At 40.3% G+C, this 13,157-nt stretch overlaps 1 protein-coding gene and 1 long non-coding RNA gene across 10 annotated transcripts in view; one reads left to right on the top strand and one right to left on the bottom strand.

Annotated features, from left to right (window-relative positions):
• Positions 1-5,760, bottom strand: part of HERPUD2 (HERPUD family member 2) — a 36,643-nt gene extending 30,883 nt beyond the window's left edge. Inside the window, exons 1-2 of the mRNA XM_032483724.1 lie at positions 5,419-5,760; positions 4,802-5,216 (exon numbers count right to left, since the gene is read on the bottom strand). Of these exons, the coding sequence (XP_032339615.1) occupies positions 4,802-4,948 (147 nt within the window). The 5' untranslated portion in view covers positions 4,949-5,216; positions 5,419-5,760. The remainder of the gene's footprint in view (positions 1-4,801; positions 5,217-5,418) is intronic.
• Positions 5,761-5,793: 33 nt separating this feature from the next.
• The window catches only part of LOC106730516, a 73,561-nt gene continuing 66,197 nt past the window's right edge, over positions 5,794-13,157 (top strand). For 6 of the 9 annotated variants that reach the window (XR_004321407.1, XR_004321408.1, XR_004321405.1 and 3 more), the window contains exons 1-2: positions 5,969-6,329; positions 7,141-7,744. This is a non-coding gene — a long non-coding RNA (uncharacterized LOC106730516). Of the gene's footprint in view, positions 6,330-7,140; positions 8,229-13,157 lie in introns of those variants that run through there. The other 3 variants (XR_004321406.1, XR_004321404.1, XR_004321400.1) reach the window with 3 other exon arrangements.

The following is a 13,157-nucleotide window of genomic DNA, read 5'->3' as shown; positions in this document are numbered from 1 at the left end:
TTTAATGTTTTAAAAGGAGCTCTAAAATTTTAAAAATTTGAATATTTTGCTTGGTGACATGAAACCTTCTTAAACGTATATGTACTAAAATTTTGTAAGACAAAAGTCTTATAAAACAAAAATTATTTATGTGTGTGTATTATAGCCCCTTTAAAGCAACATTATGAGGTGGTTAAGAAAGCAAGTTTTTAAAATGACCTGCCTAATTATACTAAGTAAAATAAGTAAGGCAGAGAAAGATAAATACTGTGCGGTATCACTTATATGTGTAATCTAAAAAATACAACAAAGTAGTGAATGTAACAAAAAAGAAGCAGACTCACAGATACAGAGAACAACCTAGTGGTAACCAGTGGGGAGAGGGAAATAGGGGAGGGGCAATATAGAGGTAGGAGATTAAGAGGTACAAACTATTAGGTATAAAATAATCTACAAGAATATATTGTACAGCCTGGGGAATATAGCCAATATTTTATAATTTTTTTAAATGACTTGCCTATATAAGGTAATAGGTAATTACAAAAATGAGACAGACATAAACCTCAAATTATTTTTATACACGCTACTTCCACTGACAACGAAGGTAAGACTTCCAACTGAACTGCAGGCAATTTGGCTATGGAATGTTATATTCTCAGTATAGAATCTATACAACTGATTCTATTCTTGTTTCTTTAATTTTATCAGAACCTCAGAGCAAAGGCACAATTTGAAAACGTGCCAAGACAGAGGAAATCTACCCAGAAATGAGGGACATGTTCGACAGGCATTTTGACCTCAAGACTGAAAAAAGGGGAGCAAAGGCATGTAAGTCCCAGAAAGGTTTGCCTTCAAAACTGAATTCAAGGTGAGTCAGGTCCATGTTAGTTACTGTTTATGAGAACAAATAGTAAGAAATAAGGTAACGAAAAAGGTGCCTATCTGGATTTAGACATTCTTATTTTTTATTTTATTTTTTATTTTTAAGTTTTCTGTAGGATAGTCCATTCTACTGGATAACATTTTAAGTTCACCGTTTTGATATTTACACATCTAGTAAATAAGTTAAACTATCTCAAAGTCTGAAACTACTCAAATGGCCTTCTTGACAGGTATCTTCACCCAGTAGTAACAATTATCTAAATTTCAGAATGATTATTTCACACTACAGGCCAATTTTAGGAACTGAAATCCTAAAGTCATGAAGTGATGACAAATGTCATATCAGAATATGATTCACAGTTATCTGTATACACTATCAACATGAACTGGTGCACTTCCCAGTTCTTAAACCAAGTACTAAGCCAATTATCAATACCATTCAAAGTTAAACAGAAGTCCACCAGAGCTCAATTTCACATCTGAGGTTTTTAATAATGACTTTGTAAACTTCTGCATAAATACCGCAACTGCCTTGTTTCCTAACTGGAAAACACCTTCCCCTCTGTAGCCCATTATAGATCTGTACTCTTTTTACATAGTACTATATGTAAAGTACTAAGCATTTTAACAATATAAAGCATTTAGAATCATCAGTGCAACATTAGCTCTGAAAGAACAGTTAAAAAGAAGAAAAGAAACTACCATCTACTTGAAACTGTTATCAATTATTTAAAAAAAAAAAAGCCCCTGTGAATCTTTTCTTAAAACAGGTACACATTCCCTTACCCCCAGCTCCAAAGGACTGCTCCCTTCTTGTGCTCCTGCAGCACTCAGTACATCCCTCTTGTATAACATTAGTCACATAATATTGTAGTTATTTACTTACATGTCTGTATGCCTCACTAGACTTAAGCTTCATAAGAGCAAAGGTCTCTTATCATCACCTTTTTGCTTAGTATACACATAGACCTTCAAAAATGTCAGGTCAATAAAATCCTAATTAAACATATAAATGAAGCCCAAGAAAATGTGTTTTGGAAAGATGGATATATTTGTTGTGGGGTAACTGAGGGAGGGGAAGTTGAACTGAAAATATCCATGTGGATGGAGATTACCTGTGATTAAATAAAGTCAGTATCCGACCATAAAACTAAAAATCTTAAGATTTTACACACTATTTCAGAGTTTAACCAGAATTCTGTTAAAGCATGTAGGGACCTATCCTTGTAGAGATCCTAAAAGTACAACTTCAAATCTCCATTCTTCTCCCTCTAGCAGCTCTCATTTATCTTCCTAGAAGCCAGTGCCCCCGGGGACGAAGGCCCTCTACCTCCCTTGACCCAACAGACCCAATTAGAGCAGTGCTGACCAGAGCTACCAACTTTTCTGCTTCCTATTGGGGGACACCTGCTTCTACAAGGCACTAACCCTTCTCTGCTTCCATGTCCACCCACCTTTACCAGGCAGATGCATAAGTAATCAGGCATAAGAAATTATCTCTGTTAAACACCAAACAGCACTTGAAACACTTAAAAACAGAATCAATGTTAAGTAGTCATTGTAGATGGTCATAAGAATCTAAACTTCATTTATATTAAACCAATACTATAATATTGCTTATAATGTAAAACTTCTCTATTCCAAATAACACTCTTACAAAGTAAACTTTAAGAACACCAATTCCTATGCTGAGAACTACCTATGGCTTCAGAATATCATTAAACAACTGGTCTGTTCAACAACTGGAATACTTCAAATTAATTCTATGTGATAAATAAGTTAGAATGTAAGTCTGCTGAATCTAAAAACCTTACAAAGTTTTCAGCAAAGTTCTGTGAAAATGAATACATTACCCCCAGTCTCATTAACAGAAATAAATTTCAACTATTACAATTCACTTGGAGTAAATTTGCTCAGGAGAAAGTAAGTCAGGTTTGCCACAAGGTTATGTAATTAACAGGCTGCTTATTATTTGGTTACAGCTTCCAAAAGTGCCTCGGGTGTACTAGAAGCAGATGGGTTAGGAGGGCGGGGTATAGAGAAGTTTGCAACTGATCTGTCCTCCAGCAGCTGACTAATCTCCAGTGGTCCGCACTGATAGCCAGCCCTCCACTGGAGATTAGTGCTAGGAGGGCAGAACTCACGTCAAAAACAGGTTTCTCCCAGGTGCAGATAAAACAAGTGAATTTCACACTCCTCTCTTAGATATTTTTTTAAAAAGAAAGTTTCATAAAAATGATAACTCTTGTTCTATCATAGTGTAAACCAAATTCCTTTTGGTTTAATTGTATAATATAAAGATCCTCACATAAGTATATACTTAAGCATATATATTTAGATATATACTCAATAATAAATGTATTTAAGAGTGGTATACTTAGGAATAATGTACTTAGTTATGGCTATGTTACAAACAGTATTATGGAAATCTATGAGTTTCAATGCTGACTATCCTGAAAAGCTATTTTCCACTTCAAAAACATATACAACAAATCACATGCAATAGGAAATCTTTTGTAAAGCAGAAATTTTTAAAAACAAGTTACTACCGCTGTGTAAATATTAACTTCAAGAAAAGATTTGAATAAATGAGAGTTCCAACTGTTTTATTCCAAGTACTTAAAAACTTCAGGGTTTTTATTTCTCCTACTAAAAATATTTGTATAATAAGTACTGACAAACACAGCTAATGCCCACAAACAATTGTTTTTCTAAACCTCCTGTTTTTGCAATAACCACCCTATTTCTATAGTTATTCTAGAAGCCTAAACACCTAACTAAACTTAATATTGTAACATTGAAACATTCCTAACTTATTAATATCTTAACATAGATCAAGTGCCTTCCTCACTTATGTGCATGAAACAAGTATTAAGTAAAACCTATAAAGCATAGTTGCTTTCCAGCACATCCTTGCTGCTGGCTTAAATTTGCCTGATGCCAAAAATATTTCCCACCCTAAAAATCTGAGCCTCTTCATTAATTAAAAAAAAAAAAAAAGCTTATTAATCACTGAAAACTACTTATTCGGGAATGAAATTTTTACACAAGAATGTGAAAGCCTCACTTTCATACACTCTACAGTGCAATATACTTTTCTAAATTACTCCAAGACTTCTTAATTATCAACTATGTTGATAACTTTCAAATCTAGCCTTGCGGACAAATGGAGCTACTGTCTGTCTGTATTTTATTTATTATCTTCGCAATCTCCAGATATGATTCAGAATGGAAAACACTGCAACACTGATTTACAAATGGCTATATGAAAGGAATAAAAGATGCACCAAATGGGGCGGGGGGAGAAGAGCGGGTGTCAAAGGACTGTTCTCTTCTAAGTTTAGAAAATTTGTGTCCTCTACAGGAGGAAAATGAAAAGAGGGAGGAGCAGAAGAAAGTGAATTTGAAACGTGAAGTTTTGCTTCTTAAAATACTTATTAGTGTGGAAAGTACAACTTTTATAGGGGTCACATTTATTTCCAAGAAAAAACTAGCTCTTTAACGGTGAGCAAATTTCTGGGCCGGGTGTTGAAAGTAAAAAAGAATTTTAGACTAATAAGCAATGAAAGCCTTAATATGGGTTGCAGTGCTTCTCTAAAGACTTCTTTTTAAAGATGCATCTGTCATTCTCATTTTCGGTTGATGACTTTGAGTCCAAGGAAAATGGTCCTATTGTACGCCTGCCAATTCCTATGTCCCCTGATACTTCTGTACATACTCTTACTAATTAACTGAAGCTCATCAGGAAGATATTAATGATGGTTCAGACACTCAAGAGACACATAACCTCGGAAGGAAAAATACTTTGCAATCAAAATACTTTGCAGTCAAAAAGAGACCTATTTGATTGAAGAGGGGAGAGGGTGAGCAGAGATTAAGGGAGTACATGGCACGAAAAGCTGCTGGCCAGAGCAGCTGCGCCCAGCTTTCAGACACTTACTGGTTTGCTAGGGTACACGTTAGACAGATGCGTTTTTAGTTTCCCCACGGTCCAGTTCAAGAAGCAGCTAATAGTCTGGTCACTGTATTTCTGATTCGGTGCTTTAATGATGAGGGTCACAGGAATCTCCATCCCACTTTGGTCCATGGTGCCCCCAAAGTCGAACAGAGTCAAGAGGACCAGCAGTTAAGCCCAAATGAGCCGAGGTGGTTATTGCCGGCACGGCTGAGATGGGGACGGAAGCGATTGGGTTCTTAATATTCCGTGTTCAAGTCAGTCACAAGCGCATCGGGCGATACAAAGGCCATTGTCGGTACCAAGGATGATGGACAGTGGCGGCGGCGGCGCCGGGGTCTGGGGGCCCGGCCGTGGGTGCAGTTTTCCCCGCCAGGTCCGGGCTCCGCCGGGCTCCGGACTGCAGAGGGAAGCGAGAGGAGAGAGAGAAAGCGGTGAAAAGGGAGGGAGGGGTGAGGGCGCGACAGTCCGAGTCACTGCCCCCTCTCCCGTCGCGACCCCCAAGCTGAAACGCAACAAGGGCCCTACGCGACGGCTCCGCCACGCGAGCTGGAGAAAGGGACGGGCCGATCAGGGAGGCCAGCCGTGACAGGTAGGGCTACCTGAGAGATGGCCGCGAGGCCCGCCACCGCCGCCCTTCGCGCCCGGGTAGGGCCGCCGACCACAAAGTCCGGCCAGGCGTCCTCCGCGGCGGCCGCTCCCTTCCTGCTGCTCAGCGGCGGCCACGACCCGGCCCCGGGTCTCGCGAGGCGCCGCGGTGGCAGCGAGAGAAGTTGGCCGAAGGGCGCGGTCCGCTCTCCGCCTGACCCCTGGGGCAGGGCAGGGCAGCGCGGCGCACGGCCGGGCGCGGCAGAGGCGGCGGCAGGTGGCGGAGGGCGGGGACTAGAGTCGAGGCGCCGGCCGCGAGCGCGCTGGTTTTGTTGTTGTTGTGAAGATGGTCCAAGTCCCCTTTAAGCCGGAAAACGCAGGGCGGAAGTGCGTCACGCGCGGCCGGCCTCGGAGTGCGGCCCGCCCGGTCCCGCCGCGGCCGCCGCCCGCCGCGCCCAGCCTGGCATAAGACACCCCGGGCCGAGTTCCGGGTCGCCCCGAAGCCACACTGGTGCGTCCGAGCCCGCCAGGCCTGACCTTTCGCTCGGCCCCGCCTCCCCAGCGGCACCCAGGCCTCACCACTAGCGTAGCTGGCGCTAGCTTGTCCTGCTTTGACCACACCCTGAAGACTCGCGAAGTGTTGCTCCATCCTAAGAGTTGTGCCTGCAAAAGTTAGTGTTCTTCCTGATGCTGAATCAAACTTCTGCTCAGAATTTGTGTCGACTGCAAAGCACGGTATCAGAAGCTCTGGCGGAGGAAAGACCGTGGGGCACACTGCTTAAGGAGAAGGCTTTCAGTTAAACCTGAAGTCTACCTCTGCTTTCCATGTGGCCCTGGCTAACCTTCCTGAGCCTCAGTGTACTTCTCTAAATGGGGGCGGTAATGCCTACCTAACTGCGGGCTGATGAGTAAATGAGCTCTGTAGGTAAGCCATCTGGTCCAGTTCTGGTGTACGGCGGTCTCTCAAGTATTAATTTCCATCTCTTTCCTCTTCGTATTCTCGAAAGTTGACAAGTGTTTACTAAGCACCTACTGAGTGTTCAGTACAGTGGGAGATGAAGAGGGATGGCAGTATTATTTTTCTGTTTTATGTCTTAGATATGGGAACGCAAAGGTTCTGTCTACAGCCCAAAGCTGACTTACTCTCCATTTTCTGCACGGGTTTTAGAATCAGTGCAGTAAGTGAAGAGTCTGTTAGATGTGCATTTTCGCAGTTCCAGGCTTCCACTTATAGGTGAATGGAAGCAGATAATGTAGAGGGCTTTGGACAAGTGGTCTCTTCCTTTTTCAGCTTCAGAAGGGTTAGTGAAGGTTAGCGACAAAGGGGAAAGTCTTCCTCTCAACACCAAATGCAGCCAGATCCCTTCCACCCTTCCTCCATCTCTTTGTGGTAGGGCACTTGTCATATCTTAGCCATACCATCTCAGTGCTCTTCTGAAATAAGAGTAAAGTCCCTTTATTTCTTGTCATGGAGTAAGTACAGCTTGCTATGACTTAGGTTTCTGTAGCAGACCTTGGTCTTTTTCTACCTAGTGTCTAGTCATCCTAATGGAACCGTAATTCCAGCTGCAAATACTTTTCTCTGACTCCCTTACATGTAGCGGCAGCCTTTTGACCCAGTTCTAGCCTGTAAGACGAAAGTTGAAGTTTTTATGGGGCTTCTAGGAAAGCTTCAGATGGACATGTTCTGCAGATCAGAGCTCATCCTTGTACTCCACCTGTCTTTCTTCCTGAAGGAATGTGATGCCAGAGATGCAGCAACCACACCTCAGTCCTGAAGCAACAAACAGGAGAACAAAGGCCTGTGTTACAAGGATGGCAGAGCAGAACAGTTGAAAGGGGCTGGATCCTTTATAGCATAATCATGCCACCGTATAAGACCTAAGCTGTCTGCTCTAAGAATTCTTTAATGTCCTCTTCCTGTTTAAGCCGGAAAGTCTCCCCAACCGCTGCAACCACCACCAGCCAACCCTGCAGCTTTTGTCACTTATGCTTGTGACTCAGACTTCCAGGAATCCTTTAGCGAAATGTGGTCATCTTACTTGGCACTCTGAAATGTACATTATTAATGAGGTATACGTTAACAATTATTAAGACAAAATATGCATTTCACTGTGATAGGTACTATTTAGAATTAATCAAAGGTTCACTAACATGGCCAAAAACATTTTAAAATTTAACAAATATTCAAGAGATTGAAATGTATCAGTATAAAGATGATATAGCATCTGACATGATTTTTCTTTTCTTTTTTTTTTTTTTTTTTTTTGCTTTATAGCCACCTGAATTAAGTACCTAGAAATGATTTTGATGCTGTTGAACTTGGCCACAATAGAAACAGTATGTAAATATGATCCTATTTTTGTTAAATTATGTGTATGTGTGTATAGAGCAATGTGTGGCAGGGTGGTTCCCCAAAATATTGGTAGTGCTTAACTTGGAATTGGGGGTAGGAAAAATAGCATGGAGGGAATGCAAGATAGCACTTACTTAGAAGCTGCTATGAGCATTGAGCTGCCTATTTAAATCCTTGTACATGTTGCAGATAAGAAAACTGAGAGAACAACTACACATCTGTTACCATTTGCTAGTTAAAGACAGCCTCTAATGAGAATGCTTAAGAGTAGGATGCTAATGGATAATGAAGGATTTGTGATTGTTAAGACCAAATCTACTTTAACAGTATTGACTATTCAGTACACATAATCTTAGTAGCTAGTTCAGTAATTCAGTGTGATTTCTGCCCATGGAGTAGCTTTCTTTGGTAACAAAGTAAAACATTTAAAGGAAATTATTTGTAAATAATAAAAATTGACTTCCAGTACTTGTGGGATGTTTATTTACTTCCTGTTCTTTCATTTGGGAAGGAGGACAGCTAGAAAAGCTTATATTGACTCATTCTGAAAGATTGCAGTTTCTTCTAAAATTCTAAAGAAAATACTTTAGTGCTTATTACTGAGCTTTCCTTACTAAAATTTCAAATGCCTTCCAGGAATGTAAAACACTTTATTGTTTTGAATAATACAGTTTGCAGTGTTTCGGTTTTTTGTTTTTGTTTTGTGATAACTCTCTTGGGAGGAAAGACTTTAGTCAAGCGATGATCTTGCAGTTGCAAATTTCAGAGATGATATTGGCCATCTGGCTTCTGATTCCTTCTATTTCTGCTTACATTAAACTTGTCTTTTTTTTTTTTTTTAAGATGCTGCGTCACAAGGCATCTAATCAAATCTCAATCAAGATTATTTTTTAAGAACAAGTGAAATCCTGCACTTGAAGCCTAGGAAAATTAGCTCATTTCAACACTGGACTTTCAAAATCTTAATTGGTCCCAGATGTTTGATTATAAACCATTTTGTGGAAAATAGAAGGAAGAAAATCACACATGCATTAGATGCCAAATGGGTGATTTAAGTGATGTACCATCTAATGAATTCTTAGAACAGCCCTGAGAGATAATAAGGGCAATGAAACTCAGAAAGACTAAGTATCTTGCCCAAAGTCACACCACTAGTGGCTTCCAAATCAAATTCTGATTTCTCTGTAATGCACATTCTTTCCACTACACTGAACTTTCTTATTTAAAGATATTCATTCATAACAAGACACATTCAGGATGAAAAGGCTTTCAGGAACATCTTAGAGGTCGTCTAGATCAGCTTTCCAAGTATTTCCAGAATCATTCATTCTATCTCTGAAGGGCAGTCAGCCAACTTTGGCTTAAACCCTTCTAGGGAGAGAGGAGGCACCATAGTTCTCACTACAGCATGACCTATTATTATTACAAGTAAATTAAAATCTGCATTGCTATAATTTGTCTTTAGGCCACTTTTATCCTGATTAATCCAAAATATGTTTACTCTTACTCCACATGCCAGCCCTTCAAATAGTTAACCATTAAATCCTCTCTACTTCTCTAGACTAAACAGCCCCAGATCCTTCAACCATCCTTAAAAGTAGTTTCCAGATCACTCAAAATACAGACTCACCTTTGGACACACTAGTTTACATATCCCTCATCAATTATGGTAACCATACTGAGCATTTAGATACGTGATTTCCCTAGAATAGTCTTCCTAAGGCCACATCTGTATTTCTGTTAATTTCTGTATTAATACAAATCTTCATAAGCTTCATAAGCTGGTTTAGCAGTTGGATTCCCTGCTTTTCAGAAACTATATGTCTAGTCAGTTCTTAGAGTGACCATTTGGCTAAGACAGAAGTCTGTAATTTCTCTGATGATTCTATCCATTGACTTATTTATGATAATACTTGGAGAAAATTGTAGCAAATAGCATCTCACTGACCTCCTTTAGGTGATCAGAGGAATGGGGGAAGGGGCACATCCCCTGTATTTTTCACCCTTTGGAGAATTTTGACCTAAATGCATGTATTAAGTTATCTTATGCTGCAAAACAAATTACCCCCTAGACTGTGGATCAGAATTTTGGGAGCATCTTCATTGGTGGTTCTGATTTTGATCTCTCATGAAATTGCAGTCAAGATTTCAGCTGACATTCAGTTATCTGAAGGCTTGATGGGGACTGGAGGAAATGTTTCCATGAGTAGCTCACTCATAAGGCTGGCAATTTGGACTGGTTGTGGGTGTGAAGTCTCAGTTCCTCCTCATGTGGGTCTCTCCACAGGACTGCTTTTGAGTGTCCTCAAAGCTGGACAGCTGGATTCCTCCAAAATGAGGGATCCAAGAGACCAAGGCTGAAACAGCAATGCCTTTCATGAGCTAGTTTCTGAAATCATACACTGTCACGTCCGATGCTCTATCTGATCACAAAGACCAGCCCTGAATCACTGTGGGAGGAGAGTGTGTACAAGTGTGAATACCTGGAGGTAAGGGCCTCCTGTCGTATTGGAGTCCAGTTACGATCATGTACCTTATCAGAGCATAGCAGGTCGTAGTAGAGACCCCGTTCCTTCTATATGCAACTCTCCAAGTCCAGATCCCAGGAATAGTCTTACAGTTGTTTCACAACTGCTTGCTCTTCTCTGTTATTTAGCCTCTCTCTTCCCTGAGATCTCTCACCAGTTTCTTCCCTCCAAAATTAGAACTATCTAATTCTATTAGCTATGTTTCTCAAATGTTAATAAATATTTATTTTTTGCTAAAAGCAAATATAGTTTAGCTGAGTTTGGGAATACTAAATTTGTTAACTCTCCATTCAAATAAAGTTAAGAATGATCACTAAATTGAACATGGAGATTAGTCACTGGCTTAACCCAGGGGTTCTTAATCTGGGTCCACAGATATACCCTGAATTATCTATAGGACTGTGTACATACATACACATGTGCATTTATCTAGAGGGAGAGTCCAGGGTTTTTATCAGCTTCCTGAAAGGGCCATTTGTAATGCCTTTCGATAAAATCCAGTCTTCATCATAAGGTTTTTCCAGTTGGAGGAAGTGGGTTATTGAACCAATTATCAAGTTACTGCCTCAAGAGTCCAAAAACACTGTTCATTGCCTGCTTTGTGATGATAGAAAAAATAATCATGTAAATATTTCTCCTTTTCCAGCTGTCATGATATTAAACAAAAGTAAAAGTAAAAGGCAAAGAAAGAAGAGACTTCTCTCCTGTGTAGTGTAGTGTGCTTCTTTAGGCAGGCTCTTACAGCTCATGTGGCTTCTGTAGTTCCCAGTTCCAGCAGTGCTGGGTGGCCAGCAGTGTGTAGCAATTCCCATGAAAGCTCCTCCAAGAACCCTCTCAGGCAACTTTGCAGGCAACGCTATGAGCACCTTTCCTTGGAACCCCCTCAGATGGCTTCACGTGGAGTACCACCAGTACAACACTGTTCATGAATAGCTTCCTACACACCCCTTAGGCCGCTTTGCACCCTCAGGGAACTTCTCTGACATCAAATGAGCAACAGTGACCAGACTTCCTTCAAGCAGGGTATGTCTCAGCCCTAAGGGCATAGATGATCCCTGTATATAATTTTCCTATATTTCTTAGAATTCTCTTAGTTTCCCTACTAGCTATCTCCTTATCACTCCTATTCTTTGTTAAGTAGTAATTCTGCATGTTTAACCTTGCATGTTCAAGATACTGCTTGATTTCCATCTCTTCACTGGACCTTGACTGATACAGAATTGGTATCAGTAGGGCTTCCAGGAGATAAACACACAAAGAATTTGAAAATTGCTTTGTCACTCCCTTTGGCTGAGCCCCTTCCCATTGAGAAATGAGATGAAGGCATTATAAGTAGTCAAACTGTGGTTGACTGATGACATGTCAACTGAAGCAAGGGATTGCCCAACTGGTTGCTGCACTTGACCATACTGGCAGTTAAAATGTCTGTAAGGACAATGGTAATGGGACAGAGTCTTCTGAGTATACTTTAGTACTTACAAAAGGAAAATGACAGGCTTGTGTCTTTCAACTCTCAGCTCATGTTACAGTCTAAGACCAGAAAACTTCCATAATAACTATAAAAGAATCTTTTAGTTCTTAAGGACACAAGGGTAATATTGTCAAAAATCATGCACAAAATTTTATTTTAAGGATTGCTGAATTATAACAATAGTTGTATTCACAGTCCCATTAAAATTTTCACATGACATTTAAGGCATTGAATGGGAAAGAATGGGATCCTGAAAATTGGAATGAGGCCATCTGCTTGAACACAGATAGAGCTGACCATCTTGAAACTACAAGTCACTCTTAAGCGTCCTCTGTTAAAGAAAGTAGTTTGCCCTCTGGAGACTACCCTTCCTTTGCTTAAAAACTGTTAACCTCATCTGGGATAGATGCCTTAAAAAGAAATGTTTATTCTCCTCAAGACATACCATAGCCAACACCTATTGTCCCTAGGCCTATAACTAGGGTTAAATCTCAGCATGCTCCAACAGGACAGATAAACACAATGACCCAGGAAGAAACGGTTTACACACCAAAATAATTGCAAGACTTTACTAATCTATATCAGCAGAAATAGGGAGTATATTCCAAGAGCGCTAGACTGCAGAGAGTGAAATATATAACACTAGATTGAACCAAATCGATTGATACAAGTGCACTTACTAGAGATTCCAGGTTAATATGTTAGTTCATGAGGCTCTCAAAATTTATTGATTGGTTGACTGAAACCTGGACTCAACCGTGGCCTGCATTTAATAGCAGCTGACATACCAGAGCTCTCTATATCATGTAGATAAAGGAATCCAAGAGCCTAGGGAGGTGGGTATGTTAAACTGTATCATAGGTTACCTTCACGCCCACCCGTCCCCTCCAACATTCCATGAGAAGGCCCAGAAGACACTCACTTCACTAAGGCATTGAGAAATATGTTAGTGAGGGGAGCACCCCTCAGTGTTGCTCTCATTTGTGGACCAGGTATAGTTCAAGGGGACGCTGCCACTGAGATGAACTCCCTAATTATAGTGCCAGTTGGGAGACAGCACCTTGAATGGATGGGAATCTGTTTTATAAGGATGCAGTATATGCTTTGAATCAGACATCATTATATGCAAAGAGGCATGTCAATTATTAGCTCAACTGCAAAAATATTTATTGTTCAAAATTTACAATAATAATATGTCTGCTGCTCACTATCATAGAGGATACAAAGAATAGTAAGATGTACTTGCCTTTAAGGAGTTTACAACTTAGTAGGAAAAAAATAAAACAAGCCCACAAGTGACTAGAAGACAAAAGTCTCCACACAAAAACTACTAGACCTGATAAACGAATTCAGTAAGGTAGCAGGATACAAGATTAACATACAGAAATCTGTGGCATT

The sequence above is a fragment of the Camelus ferus genome, chromosome 7 (assembly GCF_009834535.1).
Source record: "Camelus ferus isolate YT-003-E chromosome 7, BCGSAC_Cfer_1.0, whole genome shotgun sequence".
In the NCBI taxonomy this organism is placed as follows: Eukaryota; Metazoa; Chordata; class Mammalia; order Artiodactyla; family Camelidae; genus Camelus; species Camelus ferus.
Note: the sequence above shows the minus strand (reverse complement) of the source record. Positions and strands in the feature narration are given on the sequence as shown.